Here is a 21478-nt window from a genome sequence, read left to right as displayed (position 1 = left end):
GCTTGCTGCCTGCCTGGCAGTCTGATTTACAACCCAAGGACACGCATGACGGAAGAAGGGAACTAACTCCACACATGTGCCATGGCACAGGCATGCCCCACTCCCTGTAGCAGTCGTAAAATAAATGGAATTTAATTATAAAAGAAAAAACAGCAGCAGAGTGGTAAATGCCAGGGAGAGTGGAGGAGGTAAAGCATTGCTGCTTTTTTTTTTATTTCTTAAAAATTTTTATGTGCGTTGGTGTTTTGCCTGCATGTATGTCTGTACGAGGATGTCAGAACCCCTGGAACTGGAGTTACAGACTGTGAGCTGCCATGTGGGTGCTGGGAATTGAACCTGAGTCCTCTGGAAAAGCAGCCAGTGCTCTTAACTGTTGAGCCATCTCTCCAGCCCCCACAATTAAGAACAACAAATTTCGTATAACATTTATTCATTTACATGTGTGGACATATAGCTACTACAGTACATGTGTAGAGCTCAGATTTCAGTCTACCATGTGGGTCCCAGGGATTGAACTCAGGTCAAACAGGCTTGGTGGCAAGAGCCTTTACCGTTGAGTCATCTTACAGGCTCTAAAACCTTTTTAAAACTCTATAGTAGAAGATTGGTGAGGCAGGGGTACCTGTGGATGGCTGAGCAGAGGTCAAAGCTAATCTGATGTTAAAAATAGGATGGTGGATCTTAGAGAGGTCAAGGGGTCATGGGACAGAGAGATGAGGAGAACTACATCACAGGTTAAAGAAAACGAGGGAAGGGGTCAAAGGGAGGCTACGGTGGACCCTCTTTTGTATTCAGTGGTCATAGAAAAGGGAATCCAAGTACAGACTGAATAGGTAGAGAGATGGGGAAAGTTACTGGCTTTTCAGTTCTTGTGTTCTGAGCCACTCTTGAAGCCCAGGTTGGCCTCAGCCTTACTATGTAGCCAAGGCTAGTTTTCAGTTCCTGGTTCTCTTGCCTCTGCTTCCTGAGTACTGGGATCATAGGTGGGTATCCCAAAACCTGTGTGTTCAGTTTTTCTCGGCATGTACACACCTGTAGTCAGGAGGAGGGAGCCAGTTAGGTAAGGTGGAGCCTTGCTGGGAGTCACACTAGAGAACAGAGGACAGGCAGCCTTAGTTGCAGGCCAATGTGTGACTTCCTGGCACAGGGAGGGAAAGGCAGTATGGATAGAGCTGCCTTGTCAGCTGTGCAGAGGGTTGGGGCCGGGGTGGGGGTGGCTTTGGAGTAAACTCTGCTGCTGTGGGCAGAGCTGAACTGGAGTCACGATGAGTGTGGGAGTGCCGGGGACAGCAGGTGTGGCAGCCATAGTGTCTAGCAGGCACAACTAAGGCTGGTCCACACAGTCCTAGCCCTGAATGGTGCACAGGGGAGGGGTTGGCTGGGGCAGGCTGGGGCTGTCAGGCGGGAGCTGCAGAGTGCCACCCCCAAACCTCATCCTACACACAGGCTATCCTGGTGGGAACTTGGCTACATGAAAACAGAGCATCATAAGCTTTGTTTAAAGCATATCTCTTTTTTAATAAAAAATAAATTGTCTGTGACAAGCAGTTTTCTGAATCCCAAAACAAAGGGAAGAGGAGGGAAAGAGTTGGGGGGGGTCGGTCAGCCACACATGACAAGTGAACAAGGCTCAGATTATGCCTGCCATTCTAGGCAGGGCAGAGACAGTAATGATCTGCCCAAACTGAAGCAAGAAGGAAGGTGGTCAGACTTCAGAAAAGGCTTCCCAAAACAGTAGGGCATGAGCGGTAAGGGAAGCACAAGGGGAGACCCCGAGAGAAGGGAAGGCCGGTGTTCAAAGCAGCAGCTGCTTCCAGAGTGGCAGCTTCCCAAATGGAGTTTGCAGGACAGCCTCAGCTTGCTCAGATGCTCCGGGTTGTCACCACAGAATCCTGGACAGCCCAAACCTCTCAGGGTCTCCTGGAGCACTTGGGATTGGTTGGTCAAAAGATTCTTGTCTGGCTCTTCCATCCTGGCAGGGGTGCAGGTGTGGAGACAGTCCATGTGCTTACAGAAGAGAGTCCCACAGGGGAGGCCCTACTGGGTGCTGCAGTGACACAGTAGCGGGAGAGCCTCCTACTCCAGTCAGAGTGGCACTGTGCCTGGCCCAGGCAACAAGGCCAGGGGCTTGTTCTGTTGAGCTCCCATCTATGCTCTCAGTTTAAGCCACTTCTGTGCCTAGATGTTTGTTGTCAGCATCTACGTCACTGGCAGAGGTCCTGTAGTCCTTGGAGGGCTGGAGATGCTGTTCTCTGCTCAATGGGGCCTTTTCCTTGGGAGGTAGTGTCCCACAGCCCTGAACCTTGCCCCGAGCCCTCAGTGCTCCCAGTGGGGAAGAAAGGAGGACAGTGAGTACTCCTAAGAGTACTATGGCCAGAAGGACAGTGACGATGAGAAAATGGAGCCAGTAGGACCGCTGGGCAGCCACAGAAGCTCCACCACCGACCCTTGTCAGTGGGACTTGCACGCGTTCCCGGGGAACACCCGCTAGCTCAGGATCCAGGGCCAGGGGCTGGTCTTGGCTATCTACCCAGTAGGAGACCACAGGATATGAGTAGCCATTCTCAGTGGCCACACACTGGTAGAGGCCCCCAACACCATCCTGAGGCAGCAGCAACAGGGAGCCATTATAGACGGTAGAAGAGGCTTCTGGGATTGTGGCTCTGCCGTGACTCCAGTGGTAAGACGCCAGTGCTGACAGGTGAGGGCAGGGCAGCTCCAGGATGGAGTTGGGGACTGCCAGGACTTCTTTAACTGGAGGGCAGCAAAGAAGTGGCACATTCAGGAGGAGGAAGGTGGGACAGACAGACAGCCTTATTTGCATCTGGTTCCACTCTGTAGCCCAAGCTGGCCTTGAACTTTCAGCAATCCTGGTGTCTAGGATTATTGGAATGACCACCATGCCTGTCTGTCTTCTGATTCCATTTCAACTCCCAATCAAGGCTCACCCCTTCTCTGTCTCCAAGCTAGACTCCAAACCAGCCCCCAGTCTTTCTCCCATGTAACATCCAACCATGTACAACCCTGAGCTCCTGAAATCAGCCAAGGTCTGGCCTGTTCATCATGGCATGGGTGGCGAGAGGCAAGCCTCCAGCATTCCTCATTCCAACTAAGACACCAAAACCACATCAATTTCAGCCTGAACCCTAGTGCATCTCCAGCTCAGAATGCCTCTCCTATCCACAGCCAGGTTCCAATCCATCCTGACTCAGGGATTTAGGTCTCAGCCTAGGCAGGTGTTGCAGAAGCCATGGGGTGGAAAAGCCAGCCCTGCCCAAAGCCCTCAGTGCCTCAGCACCTCCTCCATCCCCACACTCACTAAGTTGAGGGGGGCTCTGACGCCGGGGGCTCCTAGCCATGGGACCACGGGCACATGCCCATCCTGGGTTGCCTCGTTCCATGTCCTGCTTCCAGGAGTTCCTGAGAAGGCAAGGCAAACAAACTCAACTCTTAAAACAGACAGAAGTGAGAGGAGTGGGGGAGAGGGAGGGGAGACAAAAGGAAGAAGGTGGGCTAGGAAGACCAGGTAGAAGAAAACAAGGGCAGTTTCAAAACGGCCCTGCAGAGGAGTGGAATCTGGGAGTGAATGTGTTGGTGCCCTTTGGGCCGGGAGGAAGAGTAGCTATGTAAGGGGAGTCTTAGCAGACTGTCTTCAGCCACCATTCAGGAACAACACTCACAGGGTGGAGCCAGACAGAAGACTGCAAATTCTTGACTCAGGGTCCCAGGCGCAGTGGGGGTCCCTGGCAAGGACACAGTCCACACAGCTCTCATAGACACTGCAATTGGCCCGGGGAATTCTCCAGATGCCTCCTGAGAAGCCTGCAAACACTGCACCCTGGAAGAGAGACGGAAGGTGTCAGGAGCCCCAGCACCCTGGCCCAGGCTCCCCAGGTCATCCCCACAGAATGATTATTTTCTGTTCGGGTCTCTTCTCACTTGAGTGGGGGCCAGCTGCAGGTTTCGGACAGGCTCAGGCTCAGGGCTCAGCTGGATCTCCTCCACAAGATAAGCACTGCTGTTCTCAGGAACCACAGCCTTGTGCAGGGATCCTGTGGCTGAGGAGACAAAGAGAAGTTGGAACTTCCCCTCACCCCCTCACACACCTCCACAGCAAGCCAGCCAGGCAAAGAGCATCCAGGCCACTCAGTCCCTCCGTGGCCCAGGGACAGACATAGGGCTATTCTCTCTCTCTCTCTCTCTCTCTCTCTCTCTCTCTCTCTCTCTCTCTCTCTCTCTCTCTCTCTCTCTCTCTGTGTGTGTGTATGAGATGCATGTACCTTCCAGGCTTGCATACACACATGCATGTGGGGGACAGAAGTCAAAGTTAGCTATCTTACTCAGTCACTCTACTGGATTTGCTGACACAGGGTCTCATTGAACTTGGAGACTGGTTACTAGTAAATAAGCCCCAGGGACCCACCCATCTGTGCCTCTCCCACCCACCCCCCAGTGCTAGGTTGATAGGTGCCCAGTGCAGCACCAGCTTTTCCATGGGTGCTGAGCCTCTGAGTTCAGGTCCTCACAACTGAGCCATCCATCTCCCCAGCCTGTCTGGTTTTGTTTTTGTTTTTGTTTTTCTGCTAGTATCAGAGTAAGGGAAGGGTTAAATCCAGGGCCTCTCACAGGTAGGCAAGTGCTCTCCCCTCTAGCTGCTTTCTCAGCCCTCTTTTTAACTTTTTGAGACAGGGTCTTACTCTGTAGTCCAGGCTGGACTAACATGCAATCCCCCTGCCTCAGCCTCTCAGGTAACTAAGATAACAGTATTGCAAAACCAAGCCCTGCTTCTGATCAACCTTTTAATGGGTGCAACTTCCCAGCACCCAGAAATCTGAGATAGGAGAATTATGAGTTTCCCGCCAGCCTGAACTGTAGAATGAGACCCTGTCTCAAAAAACAAAACAAAACAAACAAATAAAAAACATAACCAGAACAAAAAGGGCAAGGCATGGTGGTCCATCTTCTAATTCCAGCAATTGGGAGGCAGAGGCAGAAGGTCTTTTTAAGTTCTGGGCCAGCCTGGTCTACATAGTGAGTGTCAGGCCAGCCAAGGGTTACATAGCAAGACCCTGTCTCAAAAATAAAATAAAAGAAGCCAGGTGGTGGTGGCACATGCCTTTAATCCTAGCACTTGGGAGGCAGAGGCAGGCAGATCTCTGTGAGTTCGAGGCCAGCCTGGTCTGCAGAGTGAGTTCCAGGATAGGCTCCAAAGCTACACAGAGAAACCCTGTCTAGAAAACCCCAAAAATAAAATAAAATAAAAGGCTAGGTGGTGGTGGCACATGCCTTTAGTCTCAGCACACAGGAGACAGGGAGACAGATATCTGTGAGATTGAGGCCAGCCTGGACTACTACAGAGACAGTTCCAGGACAGCCAGAGCTGTTAACACAAAGAAACCATGTTTTGAAAAACCAAAATAAATAAAATAATTTATAAAGTTGTCACCTCTCCTGAGTAACAGAATGAGGCCCAGTCACTAAAGAAGGCAGACTTCCCTGGCAAGACCCCCTCACCCTGCTCTACCTGATTTTCTAACGTTGTAGCTAAAGCTTCATGCAGTGTTCTCATTCACAACAGTTAGGGTCTGTGCCCACCCACCCCACAAGCATGGGAATTTTTGTTTGTATGCTCAGCAAAGGTATAGCTGGAAGAGTGAAGGAAGACTGTGCTCTCTGCCACTGAGGCATCTCTTTCAAGAGCCACTGTTAGATCCACCCCTCTCTCCTACGCCCACCCTCATTCTGGGCTCCTGGCCCTGGTCCTCCTGCCTCCTAGAGGACACAGAGGCTTCCAGACAGCAGCCCCTGGATCTCCAGCCCTGCCTCCTGCCTCCTGCCTCCTGCCCCCTTCACAGCTTCACCTGCCAAGTGTCTCCTCTCCTGCCATCTTTGCATCACTCTCTCCACTGGGTCCTTTTGGTCTTCTCTGTCTATTCAAAAATGATGGGGCTGAGAACCTACCCCAGCTGGTAGAGTGCTTGCCTGAAGTGCATAAAGCCCTGAGTTCGATCCCCATACCACATAAAACCAAGCCGGGGACATGGGGGAAGGAGTACACCTGTAATCCCAGCACTTGGGAGGTAGAGGCAGGCAGGTCAGAAGTTCAGGGTCAACTTTAGCTACATATTAAGTTTGAGACCAGCAAGGGCTGCATAAACAAACAAACAAATAAATAGAATAAAGGCCTGGCTCCTACCTTCTCCAGGGCACATATGATTGCCCCTTCAGCCATGCTTCCCACTCTACCCACTCACGCCTCCTGCCGCTGATATAAAAAAGCAGGCAGCTGTTTCTAAGACCAGAGAAGTCCAGTGTGTATTCCCCAGCAGACTGAAAGCTCAGAAAAGCTAGAGACTGGATGGTCCAGCTACTCCAGAGTCCAGCAGGGGGCTCACACCCTCATCACCTGTTGGATGAACTCAAAGGCTTCCTGCCTCAATCTGGGTGCAGTCCCTGCTCTGGTCATCCCAGGTATATTCTCGAACCCCGGAACCCCCTACTCACATGTACCCAGGTACATGACCACATGGCGGCTTCCATCAAGACCCTGAGCATGTTCCACTGCAAGCTGTGTGTATTCTACACCAGACTTCACCAGCAGGGGCCTTCCTACCACATGCTCATCCATCAGAAAATGGTCCTTCATGAAGGTCAAGGCTTTGTCAGAGGATGGGCCCGTGGAGCACTGGAGGAGGAAGGAAGCAGAAGTGTCAGCTGGCACTTTCCCTTCAGCTCCTGTATGGCTGCACCCCTCCCCCCACTTCTGCTACCACCCTCCCTTGCCCTCTTTCCTCGGGGCACTTCTCAGTTCAAGGTGTGGGTAAAACTCAGACCCAGTGCCCCTGGCTCTCTGTCAGACTGAAATGCCCTAATACATGACAAGTGACCAGCGCAGGGCGGTAGGGTAGGCCCTGAGTGCCGTGTTCTCTGTTTTGACTGCCCGGCTCTTCGGTGCCTGCATCGATGCCACCATGAAGCAGGGTGAAGGCTCCTTCAGGCAAACACCCGGCTTTCCTGTATCTGTGGTCCCAGAGATGGCCTAGAAGCCAGCACAGTCAGTGCTGAGTCAGTGACAGAATGGAGTTGTGACAGACGAGGGCTGTGTGGCAGTTTTTCATGAACTTGCTTCGTGACTTGGGGGAGTTCCTCCTCCATGCTGAGCCCTCTTTTTTCCCCACTCATACTCGAGGGTGTTGGACCGGCTGTTGTTTGGAGGCCCTGTCAACTGGAGAGGTCTTTGCTCAAGATAATTGTCCTTCCTATCCAAGAGCATCGTCCTAAAGCCAGTCCCCACTGTCACCTGCAAGCTGTAGTTACTACCTAGTTACTACAAGGAGTATACAAAGTGTAATAACACAAGTTACTTCACCCCCTTTGAGCTGCAAATTCCTCAACTGTAAAGTGACAGCATTTATCCCATTTTTGTGCCAGCAAAGAACCTATTCTTGTCTCCTGCTAAGGAGATTTTTTTCCCCCCGAGACAGGGTTTCTCTGTGTAGCTTTGGAGCCTATCCTGGCACTCGCTCTGGAGACCAGGCTGGCCTCGAACTCAAAAGATCCGCCTGCCTCTGCCTCCCAATCCTGGGATTAAAGGCGTGCACCACCAATGCCCGGCCTGCTAAGGAGATATTTTTTTAAAGATTCCATTTTAGTACTTTTTCTCTATGTGGATATGTGTGGGTAAGTGCACAAGAGTGCAGGTGCCTTTGGAGGCCAGAGGCATCAGATCCCCTGGAGCTGCCTGATGTGGGTGCTGAGAACAGAATTCAGGTCCTATGCAAAAAACAGTAGGCACTTTTAACCACTGAGCCACCTGTCCAGACTCTCCCATGCTATTTAAAATTCCAGACATGGTCTGGCTATATCGCCCAAACTGGCCTCGAACTCTCAATCTGCCTCAGTCTCCTGAGTACTGGAATTACAAGTGTGAGCCACTACATTTTATGTAAGTAGGTGCATAGCCAAGGAACACTGGATTCATGGGTAAAACTACAAACAAGAAAGACAGAATCTAAACCACACAGGAAAAAAAAAAAAAAAAAAAAAAAGAAAGAAAGAAACACAAACCCAAGAAGAAGCCAGGAGTGGTGGCTCATAGCTATCACCCCAGCACACTCCAGCCCGACAGAGAAGATTTGCTGTGAGTTCAAGGCCAACTAGACTCTCTCTCTGTCTCTGTCTCTGTCTGTCTCTCTCTCCCTATACATATGCACACACACACACACACACACACACACACACACACACACGAGTCAGGCGATACATGCCTTTGATCCCAGGATGGAGAAGATAGAGAATTTGAGTTTGAGGCCAGCCTGCTCTACATAACAAGTTCCAGGCCAGACAGGGCTACATAACAGAGAGAGCCTGTCTGCAAACTTCCTTTCTCCCCCACACACAATATTTTTTTTTTAAATTTAATTTTATGCCAGGTGGTGGTGGCACACGCCTTCAATCCCAGCAGTCAGGAGGTGGAGGCAGGTGGAGCTCTGTGAGTTCAAGGCCAGCCTAGTCTATAAGAGCTAGTTCCAGGACAGCCTCCAAAGCCACAGAGAAACCCTGCCTCAAAAAACAAACAAACAAAAAACAAAAAACAAAAATTATGTGTATGGGTGTTTTTCCTATATGTTGGTCTGTGTACTATGCGCATGCCTGATGCCTAGGAAGGCAGAGAGGGTGTTGGATCCTTTAGAACTAGAGTTACAGAAGGTTGTGAGCCATCGTGTGAGAACGGGTGATCAAACTCATGTTCTTTGAAGAGCATCCAGTGCTTTTAAGTACTTTTAACCACTAAGACATCTAGCCCCCCTTTTTTTTTTACCAAGAGAGAGGTGGGGAGAGGGAGAAGAAAAACAAAAATACCTAAAAGAAAATAAAAACAATTCAAAGAGAAGACAATGTAACAGAAAATCTCATTCCCACCCTGAGAGGAAGGAAGCTGTCTCATTCTTGAAATAAGAGCAGCCCTTAACTCACTTGAAAACTCTCGGGTACCTCACATCCCAAGGGAGAGGCAGCGACAACAGTAAAACACCAGCTCTCCTCAGATTCAACCTGACTCTCACCAAGTTTCCAGTGTTACAAGAATACTGACCTGGGCATGGTGACTCAGGCCTGTAAACCCAGCACTTAGGAAGTAGAAGCAAGAGGATCAGGAGTTCAAGGTCATCTTTAGTTAAGGTGAGAGTCCCAGGACACACTCTCTCTCTTATAGAAACATCACGAGGATCTAGACTAAACAATTCTATAAGACAAACAAATTATTCAAGACAAAGAGAATGGGGCAGGAGAGACCATTGATTGAGAATGCTTGTGTGTGTGGCTGACTCTTAACTCCAGCTCCAGGGGATCTGACACCTCTCTGGCCTCTGCAGGCTCCTGCACATATGTGACATACACAGAAACACACACATATACACACATATAAACAAAAATAAATAGCCTAGCTATAAAAATAAACCTTAAAAAGAAAAATATAAATGATAAGAGACTTTAAAAAACAATCTAGCTGGGTGTGGGTGGAGCACACCTTTAGTCCCAGCATTCAGGAGGCAGAGGCAGGTGGATCTCTGTGAGTTCGAGGCCAGCCTGTTTCAGTACAACCAGTGCTACACAGAGAAACCTTGTCTAGAAAAACCAAGTGTGTGGGGGGGGACCTATCACAATCTGTAGCTCTTATTTGGATCTTGAGTCCAAACCACATTTTAAATTTTGGGGGCTGGATAGCGGGATAGTGATGTCTCACACCTTTCATCTCTGAGTTTGAAGCCAGCCTGGTCTACAGAGTGAGTTCCAAGACAACCATCGTTACACAGAGGAAAAAAAAGCAGTGGGGGAGGTGGTAGAGCTGGGGAGATGGCTTAACCAATAAATGTGCAAGCATAAGGATCTGAGTTTGGGTCCCCAGCATCTCCACAAAAGTCAGTGTGTACCCGTAATCCCAGTGCTGGAAGGTGGAGACAAGAGGATTTCTTAGGGCTTGACACAGGCCAAACAATCTAGCCAATCAATGAGCTCCAGGTTCGGTGAGATCAGTCTCAAAAAAGCAAGATGGAAGGCTGGATACAGTAGTCCTAACATGGAAAGCAAAAGTAGACAGATCTCTGTGAGTTCAAGGTCAACCTGGTGTAAATGGTGAGTTCTAGGTCAGCCAGGACAGCATAGTAAAAACAACAATAACAAAATGTGTGGGGCAGGAGAAGATGGAAAAACAGAACACCAACCTCTGGCCTATAGCATGCTCGAGTTTGTACACACACACAGACACACACACATACACACAGACACACACACACACACACAGACACACACAGACACACACACAGATACACACAGACACACACACAGACACACAGACACACACACAGACACACACAGACATATATACACAGACACACACAGAGACAGACAGACACACACACACACACAGACACACACACAGATACACACAGACACACACAGAGATACACACACACACAGAGATACACACACACACACACACACACACAGAGAGATACACACACACAAACACACACACACACACACACACACACACACACAGACATATATACACAGACACACACAGAGACAGACAGACACACACACACACACACAGACACACACACAGATACACACAGACACATACAGAGATACACACACACACAGAGATACACACACACACACACACACACACAGAGATACACACACACACACACACACACACACACACACACACACACACACACACACGTGGCACATGTCTGTCATCCCAGCACTTGAAAGACAGAGGAAAGAGAATTGCAATTTTGAGGCCAGGCTGAGTTACATAGTAAAACCTGTTTCAAAAAACTAAATTAAAATAAGGGAGTTGGTGAGGTGGCTCAGTGGTAATAAATGAGCACTTAACTGCTCTTGCAGGATCTGAGTTCAGTCCCCGGCACCTACAGGGTGGCTCACAACATCTATAACTCCAGTTTCAGAGGATCCAATGGCCACGTCTGGACTCCTAGGCACCCCCTGAAACTGTAAGCAAGGCCCTCCCCCCATAACTAAATGCTTTCTTTTATAGGCTTCCTTGTCCATGGTGTCTCCTCACAACAGAACAGGGACTGAGACAATGAGCACAGGAAAGTTTCTTAGAACTGAAGAAAAAAATAAAATTTCCAGGCATTGGCCGACCAGTTCAACACGGAGACCATGGAAGCTCAGTCTGGAATATGTGAGCACAAGGGACTGGCCAGGTGGTTCAGCAGGTAAAGGCATTTGCTGCCAAACCTAAGGATGGCCTGTGCTCTCTCCCTAATGGAAGGAGCAAAGCGACTCCTGTAAGCTGTCCTCTGACTCCTCACACAAAACAAGCAAACAATAAAACGAATACATAATTTAAACATTAAAAGAGTCCAGTGAGAGAAAACAAGTTACATCCATAGGATTAGGTGCCCAAACATTTCCAAAGCATCTCTGGAAGTTACAAGTAACAGAGTGGTGGCCCAGGCACGCCTTTGATCTCAGCACTCAGGAGGCAGAGCCAGGGCATCTCTTTGAGTTTGAGGCCAGCCTGGTCTACAAAGCAAGTTCTAGGACAGCCTGAGCCATTACATAGAGAAACTCTATCTTGGGAAATGAGAGAGAGAGAGAGAGAGAGAGAGAGAGAGAGAGAGAGAGAGAGAGAGAGAGAGAGAGAGAGAGAGAGAGAGAGAGGAGAAAGTGAGAAAGAAAGATGGAAAAGGAAAAGGAAGGTACAGCCATGAGATGCATGCAAGAAACTGAAGATAGGTCACTGGAGAGCAGCCAAGGGACTCTCCAGGAAGAGGAGGAAGGGAAGCTACCCGGTGCTGCTGCTGCAGTGGCCGCAGACACCGAGGTCAACAGCCTAAGATGCAGCCAATAGACTTTCCTGGAAAGTGGAATTGTTTAAAGAGCCAAAGGTCTGTCTACAGGAGATGAAGGCAGAGGTAGAAATGAATTTGAGCGCTTAGAAAAAGCAAGCAAAAAAGGCTAGGATAACTAATAACCCCAGGAAAACAAAAAGGAATATAAAAAGGGAAAATAATTGTGGCTTACTGCGTGGCTCAAATGCGAATAAGTCATTCACATTAAATCCTGCCAAAATTACTGACGGGCTGGTGAGATGGTTCAAAAGGCACATCTGACAATGGTAGAAGGAAACCAACTCCCCGAAGTTGTCCCTAACCTTCACAGATATGCATGGCACAATGCACCCACCCACATGTCCACAGACAACAAATAAATAAAAATTACAAATAAATAAAAAATTGCTAGGAGTTGGGAGTGTGGCTTAGTGTTAGAGCACCCGCCTGGCACTGTGTGAGGCCCTGGGTTTGATTCTCATAACTAAAAAGAAAAGGCCTACCTTCTAATGCTCACACAGTGGTTAGAAATATTGGGAAGGAAGGGAATGGAAGGCTGGTTGCAGAATTTGCTAATTTCTAAGGTGCACGCTGCCTTTAAAAATGATTCCAAGCTAACAAGGTTATGACACTGGGCACAGACTGAAAAGAGATATGCTAGAGTAAGATGGGAGTGGCGATGCATGCCTGTAATCTCGGCACTTGGGATAGAGGTGGGAGGTGAGTTTGAGGCCAGCCTTGGATGGGAGTGGTGGTTCAGCACCAGTCCTGTAGATTTCCTCCATTTTGTATTTATATACCCATTCTGCTATCTTTGAGATAGAATCTTGCTGTGTAGCCTGGGCTTGCCTTGAATGTGCATTGATCCCCCTGCCTCTGCTTCCACTGGAGTGCCGAGATTACAGGCGTGCACCCCCGCACTTGGCCTATTTGATTCTTTAAATAGGTACACATATGATTCAGATTTTTAAAAGTTACAGGAAATACCCTGGTGAAAAGCTGGACATGGTGGCACATGCCTAAACTCTAGGCATTTGGGAGGTAGAGGCAGGAGTAGAGGAACTCCTTGATCAGGAGTTCAAAGCCAGCCTGGGTTACTTGAGACCCAATGTAGCTGAAGCTGCCCTGTGCTTGGCACCTCATCCATGTGCTCTTAATTCTTTGGTGATACACTTAGCATGGAAAGAGGTGGCCCTGGCAACTGTTCTGGATGTAGGTACTAGACATCTGTGGCACACGGGCTGGTGTGTGGGCATTTACCATGCCATGATGGCACTTTCACATGCGTTCTGGGAGGCCCTGGGAGGAGTAGGTGGTACTCACACTGCCTGGCCTCGGGTTGGCCTCCGGGCCCCTGTAAGTGGTCCATCGGGAAGTTTCCTTGTTCAGCTCCTTGAACTTTCCTTTAAAGACACGCTCAATGTCTGTGAGAGAGAAGGCGCAGACCGCAGAGCTCCGGGTCCCACCGACCTGCCTGGGGACAGAGAGGGCACTCACTGTGGTTTCCTCCACTTTCCAGTCACTGTCCTTCCAGTCCCAGTTGAGCACAGTGGAATCCCAGCAGGCCTGGAACATAGGAGCCAGGCCAGCCTCTGGAGGTTTCTTTTTCCCTTGCTTATTTATGATAAGGACCTGAGAGCCCCAGAGGGTTCCCTGGCTCTGGCCTAAGACCTGGCTAGAAGCCCATCGCAGGATCTGAAATATGATTGTTCCTAATGAGGATTAATTGGGGCATAGGCCCTGGGGTGGCCCCTGCTTGTCCTGCCCAGGCTGGGCTGTGCCCACAGGAAGAGTGGTAGAACCAGCTTCAGGCTGGATTTACATGTAGTCTTCCTTAAGTCCGTTGGACTCTTGGTCCTCAGAAAGCAAACCACAGCTTTGTTATTTCTTCTGTCTCGGTCTGGGTCTCATACTCTCTTCAACACACTGGGTTTTCAGCTCTGCCTTTCACTGATATCAGACCCTGCATACTAGAAACCTTTGCTTCCTGGCACACTGTTGGCAGATGCCTAAACATGGTGATGCCAGACCATGGCTGTGGGACCTTTGGCAAAGGTTGTGAGCAAGGTCTTCCTATTTTTTTCAATCATAACAGTCTCCCTCTTGGCCCTGGCCATTAGGAAGCTGGTGCTAAATCTGTGGCTAGTATTACAATAGTTTCTGGGCTATGCAGGTCTTCACCCTACCTGCTGGTGATTTCCTTTTACTTCCATTTCCTTACCTAATTGATGGGTCTTGTTTGTTCGTTTTGAGACAGTCTCCGGTAGCCAAGGCTGTCCTCACTATGTAGCTGAGAATGACCTTGAATGTCTGATCCTCCTGCCTTTACTTCTCATGTGTTCCTTGTACCACCATCCCTGACTTACATGGTGCTGGGGAATCAAACCCAGGGCTTTGCACATGAGAGGCAAGCACTCTACCAACTGAGGTACATCCCCGGCCCTTGTTTATTTATTTTTTTTAAATTGTCACTCTCCTTCACTACCCCTAATTTTTTAAAAGATTTTATTTATTTATTATGTATACAACATTCTGCTTCCATGTTGTATATCTGCACACCAGAAGAGGGAACCAGATCTCATAACAGATGGTTGTGAGCCACCATGTGGTTGCTGGGAATTGAACTCAGAACCTCTGGAAGAGTAGTCGGCGCTCTTAACCTCTGAGCCATCTCTCCAGCCCCCCTTGTTTATTTTTGAGACATTAGTCCTTGAACTTCTGATCCTCCTTCCCTGTCACCATGTCTAGCTCTATTTTACCGATGTTTTGTTTTGTTTGAGTCAAGCTCTCTCTGTGTAGTCCAGACTGGCCTCCAATTCCTTGTCCTTTTGTCTCTACCTTCCAAGTGCTGAGATCACAGGCCTGTGCCACCATGCTGGGTGTTTTGCTGATTTTTAGTGTCTGCCTTCTCTAAGCTTCCTTCCATCCTTTTTGGAACCAGGCAGAATTAAAGTCTCTGAGCTTTGTTTCTCCCTATGCATGAAAGAAAGTAGGATCCCTGTGGTCTGGTGAGCTCCTCAAATGCCTCCTATGTAAATTGTAGAATATAAAGTAGACTTTCATCAGCTCCCGCCTCCCTCGGATCCCTGAGCGAAGCCCTCCTTTTCCCTGTGCTGCTCACCACTGGGAGGTAAAGACTGCATAGACGCGGGAAGCAGAGGGAGAATCGGAGGGCAGCAGGACTGCGTGGCGGATGACGTTGAATGGCAGCTGACCTGGCTCGGTGCAGAGCAACTGGGCCTTCAGGAAGGTGGTCCACTTCTTCTGCAGCAGCTTTTCACCACCCACGTCGTTCTAGGGGAGTCGGTGGAGTCATGGGGTGGCCTTTTCGCGCGCGCGTGGACCCGCCCATTGACCTCTCCCCACTCCCATTGGCTCCCTGGCAGCCAGCCTTCCACCAGACCAAGGGGCAGACCTTACAGACTCGAGCCACCCTGGATGTGTACAGAGCCTCAAAGAAGTCAAACTCGCTGGCTGTCTCCTCAAAGAAGAAATAGACGACCTGGGCAGAAGGGATGGCTGCCACAAAGGAGGCATCCGCTGTGGAGGGGCGGGGGGAGGTCAGTCAGACTTAGGGACTGAATACCAGGATGCTCAGGGTTCCCTGGGTGACACCTTTAGGTGGGCTCTGAGGGCCAGGACAGAGGTTGCCTCCTATCCCACAGCCTGTTGAGACATACGTGTACTCTTTTTCCTTTTTGAGATAGGATCTCACTATAGCTCTGGCTGGCCTGAAACTCACGATGTAAACCAGGCTGGCTTCCCTTCAGAGATCCACCTGCTGCTGCCTCTGCCTCCCAAATGCTGGGATTAAAGTCGTGCACCACCCCAGCCAGCTGCGTGTACTTCTCTAATTCATTTTTCCAAAGACAGCCAAGTGAATTAAAGCAAATCACAGACCCAGGGAAAGGAAGGGGGCCCAGACTCATGTTGACTGGAGTAGAGAGAGGCCTTACGGTGCAGCCAGCGTAGGAAGATATCAGTCTTGAGAACAGGCTGGGATCCCAGTGTGCGCATCAGGATGGGCTCACTGCCCAGGAAGTTGTTCATGGTGCCAGAGTAGAGCATCCCATCTAGGACCAGAGAGAGGGAGAAGCAACTGTATCAGCCTGCCCTCCTCAGACATGCTTTCCTTCTATTCTATACTCTTTTGCAGAACCCCAAAGCCCAGCTCATACTGCGCCCCCCCCACCCCTCACACACACAGCAGGCCCCCTTCTTAGATCCCTTTGGCTACCGTTAATGGCCTGTGAAGCCTTTTGTATTGAGCACTTGCCAGCTTTATTCTGGTCCTTCCTTAAACACCAATCCTAGAATACCGCTGACTTGCACTCACACACCCTGGGTCCCTGCTTATCTTTTAAGTCTGCTCAAAAAGCAAAAGGCATCTCCTGTAGGAAGCCAGGCTGGGAAGTCTGTGATGGTCTGTGTCTGGGCAGAGACACATGACTTCTTTGCTGTAGCCCCTTCAGGACCCAGCTCAATGTGGGGCACAGCAGGAAAGACATTCGCCCATGTACAGTGGTTAAACAAGTGGCTGAACCTCAGGGCTCAGCTGGTGCCTCACTAGACCACGAGGCCTAGCATCTTCCCACATAGATTTCCTCTGGGGACAGTTTCGGGAGGGGACAATAGCTGGGCTTCCTGGTTCTTCCTCTGATCCTGCTCTCCTAAGCTCCTTGTTCCCTCCATCCTTTTCTCTGGAAAGCTATCATGCCTCGCTTTCCCCAGACTGACTAGAAAAGGCAAGTTTTAGTATGGTCTGGGAAGCCTGATACTCACCAACCAAGACAGCTGTATGCTTGTGAATAGGGTCAAAGGGGCTTTGGCCCTTCCCGTCCATGACCGTATCCTTTAAGATGGGCAACAGGTAGGAATCTTGAAGTTCCTAGAGGGGGGAAGAGGCTGGGAGCCCAGAATGCCAGGGTCGCACATCTCATAGACGAGGAGCATGAGGGAGGAAGTAAAGGGGACAGAGAAGGACACTGGAGTGGGGCCAGGAATCTTATGAGGGTCCTCAGGGACCAGAAATTCCCAAAGCTACCAAGAATAGGTTGGGATGGGTGTGAGAGGAGGTGTTGGGGGCCTATGAGCAAGTGGGGTGTCAGGGGACTCACAATGAAGGCACAAGCAGGGCTGAAGGCAAAGGTCCCGCAGGTGTAGAGGTGGGTAGCGTTGAAAGAGGCCAGGACACGGATGAAGTTGAAACACTGCGTCTAGGGGGAAGCAGCGAAATCAAGTTGCCAGGCCACTCACCCCAAACTCCTGGGGTCTTAGAGGCTGCTCCCCAACTCCCAGTGGAGAGAAGGGCTGAGATCAACACCGAGAAACTTGACAGGACATGATCCAGGCAAAACTCACAGGGACAGGCCCTCCTGGGCCCACCTCCCAGGCCACCAGCGATGGTCTTAGGTGCACCAGGGTTCTGTGGCCAGAGTCCGCATGCCTTCACTCCACTTACCTCGTTGCTTTTCTTCTTAAAGGCACATTCACTCTTTTTTCTCTCACTAGCCGGCCAGGGTATCTGAAGTGGAGAGTTAAGAGGAGTAGATGAAAGGCAATGAGGTCTTGGGTTTTTCTATAAGCCACCATCCCTCCCCTCTCCAGCTCTGGTGTGAAAACACCAGTAAGGCAGTTAGTGGTCTTCTGGTAGGCAGTGGGGGTGCCAGCCGATTAGGACTATCACTTCCACACTATTAGGGTTCATCAGGACGTGGCTCTGTGGTAGAACCAGATGGATCTGAGTTCAAATCTAGGCTCTGCCACCAGCGGACTGTGCACTCTGACTCAGTTTCACAGCCTGCTGGTGGTTGCAGCTTGATGGATGGCGTGTGTAAGCGTCTGGCATACACAGCAGTGGTTATAACCCACACATTTCCTGGGGGAGGCTGTCAGCTCTTGAGCCACCCCTGAGAGAAGCTGCATAGGAGGGGTGCAGACATCAAACTTAGGGCCTGCCACCCTCTAGACAAAGTGCCCTGCCACTGAACTACATTCCTAGTCCAAGCAAGACTCTGGAATTTAGCCCATACCCCACATGTGCAGATAGCCAAGAGACCTCCCACTAAGAATCCATGAGCCATGCCTTCCTTCTCTTTCCCTCACATTGCTAGCATTAGGGAGATGATAGCACAAGAATCAAGGATTTCTCTCATAGGTAGGTGAACATCAAATTATTTGAGTCACTGATTTGAGTCAATGTTTTTCTCCTATGCCACTGATTTCCGTATCAGCCATTTCAGCAGCCGATTCTACTCAATCGGCATTCATGGCCTCCATAAACAGTGAGAGCACAACGGCTTTCCATCCTGACACTGCTGATAGGAAGCGCTGCACTGGTCCCAGGCAGTAGCTGTCCTCACTTCCAGTCAGACCCTTTGTGTCTGGCCTCCTCACCATGTTCCTCAGCCTGGGGATTCCTGGGTTCTGGATATTTAGGGCCAGGATGGCCTCTCGAGCCCCGACATAGAGGGTGTTGCCATCGGCGCTGAGGAGCAGCGTATCAAAGTCTCGGAGGCCTTTTTGGTGGAAGAAGCTGAGGGCTCTGTGCCCATCTCCTGTTGAGAGGCAGTGATAAGGAGAGGATGAGGAGGAACCGTGCACAGCCGCTGATTCCTGAGACAAGGTCGGGGAGGGGTGGCAGGCCTCGGCAGCTGGACCTGCTCTTATGCCCGAAGCCCCCTTTTCCTGAACCCCCAGGAGCTTTGTGTGTTGAGTCCCCACAAGAGAGAAAAGTGCCAAAGACAAGGTAGTGACAGCCTGGGGCTGGTGGAGGTGGGGGTGGGGGGAGTCTGCTCAAGACCCAGGCAGGAAATGAAGTAAGGTTCGGAGATACATTCGCAGGCCTGGGGGCGCTGCAGGGAGACAGGGTGGGAGAGAACACTGACAGGTAGACACAGGAAAGAGTTCTCAACCACAAGCAGCCGAGATAGATGTCTTTTGCTTCAAGATTTGTCACAGTTCAGAGTCCCACCACCTCCCTTCCCCTGTTTCCTCCCCTTGCTCTGTTACAGGAATCTCCCTAGCAATGCTGTGACTGGAAAGGCCATGGCCTCTCCCTATCGGAGCCCTGTCAGTGTGGGCATGCCTGAATGCCACCTGGACAGGCTAAGTATGTTGGTTACTAGGGCCCACTCCCTACCTAGTGTGGTGGTGTGTGTGCACTCAGACACGAGCTCCTGCACATCAGCCAGGAGTGAGCGCTTCAGACCCTCCCTCGTCAGCACGTTTGGACTTTTGTGTCAGTCAGAGGACAGCCTGGTTGTTACCATTTTGGCCTCAAGGAATCTTAGGACCAAGAGGAATTGGAAGACCAAATGTTTCGGCATGGTGTGGGATGCCCTGCCCTGAACTCTGTGCTCCCCACGGTGAGGCTTCATCCTGGCTTCCCCTTGAGGCCCAGTCTTGGTAGTGTTTGCACTCCCATCCCACAGGGGGATGCCTCTTTCCACTGAACCTACACATCCTTTGCCATTCTGCCTCAGAAGGCTGCTAAGCTGGTGAACAGAACTGCCTAGCTTCTGCGCTGGTGGTGTTCGGTGTGTGTGTGTGTGTGTGTGTGTGTGTGTGTGTGTGTGTGTGTGTGTAGCACTTCCCTTGAGGCAATTTCCTAGAACAAGAGGGTTCAGAAGCCCCAGCAGAAAACCACTGAGGCTCAGCACCAAGCTCCAGCCCACTCCCAGGTGAGCTGTCCAGGGCGCCTTCCCCTGGTGCCCATCCTACTGGACACAATCTGGCCTGCTGTGATTTCTGCAGTTAGCTTGGAGTCACCAGCTCCGTGAACAATCTGTCATGGGCTTTGGCTTTGGGACAACTGGAACTTGTGAAAGCAGTCAGGAATTTAAGGTGTCCTGCTTGGTGACAGTGACACTTGACGAGGGAAAGAAAAATCACTGGCTTAGCGGAAGACGGGCAACGGTGGCCCTGTCTTCTCTTCCTAATCAATTTGTACCTTACTTGAATGGTCTCTCCTCCTCCCAGACCCTCCTGGGCATCTCTGTCCCTCCATTCCATTGCCCTCCCTCTGAAAGTCCCTTCTCCTTCCTTGACCCCCTCGTCTCTTCATTGACACCCAAACCTCCCAGTTACCAGACACTTACCTGCATGATATTTGACTCTGGGCATGGGCCCCTGCCCACCAGTCCCGGTAGCAGGTGGCAGTGACAGCAGCAGGAGCAGTTGGAAGAAAAAAACACCCAGGAGACTCCAGGGGTCCTGGCCCGGGGATGGTAGGGCCATGGTCAGACAGAGACTGTCACCAGATGGCTCTGGGGAAACAGGCACTTTCTGGGTAAGCAGTGCTTACCACACCCTTCCTGAGGGCCAATAGGAGAGCCCCAGGGGGACAGAAGTTCCTCTCTGGAAGGGCCCTCAGAGTCTCACTTCCATTCCACTCCTCGCAGTGATGTTGCCTCCCCTGCCCTCCAGGTAGGGACCCTGGTGTGACTCATGTTGTGCCCCTGGTCTCCTACTAAAAGACCACATTGTCATTTCTCACCTGACACACAGAAAAGTCCCTTTCTTCTCTTGCCCCTTAGCATCTCCTGCCCCCATGGTTCAGAGCCCTCATCACTCCTGGCCCTGGACAAAGGACTTCTGGGGAACGAGATCTTGTACTCAAAGGGTAGATTCCCCAGGCTGGCCTGTCACTCAGCTGTGCCTACACCTTGTGCCTGCTACTCACCCCAACCCTGGCAGGCAGCCTACTCTTTCCCCAGCCCCCAGGGACTCTGACTCTGGCTTAATAGGGCCTATCTAGCCTTCTTCTTCAGGGTAGGGGCATGCCAGGTTATCTACCAGCTTGGCTGACTGCATTTCTTGGGGTTGGCCTAGGCAGGAGTCACTGGCAGACTCCCAACCACTACGGCCTCCCTTGTCTCTGTGCCTCTGCTCTCTGTCTCCCTGGATCTCTGCAGCATCAACATCCCCGTGACTGCAGAGTGCAAGTTGCCCACCTCATCATCTCACATACCCTTGAGCCAGCCACACTGAGAAGTCCTGTGTTCAAACCCTGAAGCATCCAAGGCAAAGGAGGGGGTCCAGGCAAAGAAAGCAGGCTCAGCCCGGCTGGAATGGGAGCACGGCCCTCCAGGCACCCATCCTGCGAGAGCCAGTGTGGGTTCCAGGCCAGGGAAACCAGAATTTCTACCTCGAGTTGTGACAGATCCTGGCTTGGGCGGAAGTTGGTGAACAGTGGATCAGGGCGGGGAGATGGGGGGGGGGAGGCTCACAGGCTTTGTGGGAGACACACCTCCCTCCCTCCACTTAGTCTATCCAGAAATTAAGGGTTTCTTCTGAGCCACTTCAGTGATGTCCCTGTGTCTCTAGCACATCACTTCCATTCTAACCAGCCCAAGCTGCGGTCTCTCCTCTTGCTCAAGACAGCTCAGTATGACTCTGTCTTTCATATTCCTCTTTTTGCTGACTCTGTAGTGGGGTTCCCCCATTGCCACCTTCTGAGAAATAGCTACAGGGGCCTAACCTTCAAACCTCCCACATCCTTGAAAGATAAAACATTTAGAGCCAGGCATGGTGGCGCACACCTTTAATCTCAGCACTCAGGAAGCAGAGGCAGGTGGATCTCTGAGATCCAGGCCCACCTGGTCCAC

At 50.7% G+C, this 21478-nt stretch overlaps 1 protein-coding gene across 1 annotated transcript; it reads right to left on the bottom strand.

Moving 5' to 3' along the window:
* Positions 1-1519: 1519 nt before the first annotated feature.
* On the bottom strand, positions 1520-20404 carry Sema4a (semaphorin 4A). The gene is made up of 14 exons (XM_035451200.1): positions 19970-20404; positions 18267-18427; positions 17332-17394; positions 16988-17086; positions 16653-16758; positions 15827-15943; positions 15286-15410; positions 14992-15164; positions 13194-13344; positions 6505-6685; positions 3940-4058; positions 3681-3838; positions 3320-3420; positions 1520-2754 (listed from the first exon to the last, which is right to left on the bottom strand). The coding sequence occupies exons 1-14, from the start codon at positions 20106-20108 to the stop codon at positions 2162-2164; spliced, it is 2286 nt and encodes a 761-aa protein (XP_035307091.1). The 5' UTR covers positions 20109-20404; the 3' UTR covers positions 1520-2161.
* Between the last annotated feature and the right edge of the window lie 1074 nt (positions 20405-21478).

The sequence above is a fragment of the Cricetulus griseus genome, assembly GCF_003668045.3.
Source record: "Cricetulus griseus strain 17A/GY chromosome 1 unlocalized genomic scaffold, alternate assembly CriGri-PICRH-1.0 chr1_0, whole genome shotgun sequence".
Taxonomy (NCBI): domain Eukaryota; kingdom Metazoa; phylum Chordata; class Mammalia; order Rodentia; family Cricetidae; genus Cricetulus; species Cricetulus griseus.
This window is presented reverse-complemented; position numbering and strand designations above follow the sequence as displayed.

Bases quoted from the DNA above. Each gene is read 5' to 3' on its own strand.
- Sema4a (XM_035451200.1), bottom strand. From the start codon at position 20,108: ATGGCCCTACCATCCCCGGGCCAGGACCCCTGGAGTCTCCTGGGTGTT. The intron at 18,428-19,969 runs GTAAGTGTCTGG...GCCTCTCAACAG, and splicing joins CAGAGTCAAATATCATGCAG to GAGATGGGCACAGAGCCCTC. The intron at 15,944-16,652 runs GTGAGTATCAGG...CTCTGGTCCTAG, and splicing joins GCATACAGCTGTCTTGGTTG to ATGGGATGCTCTACTCTGGC.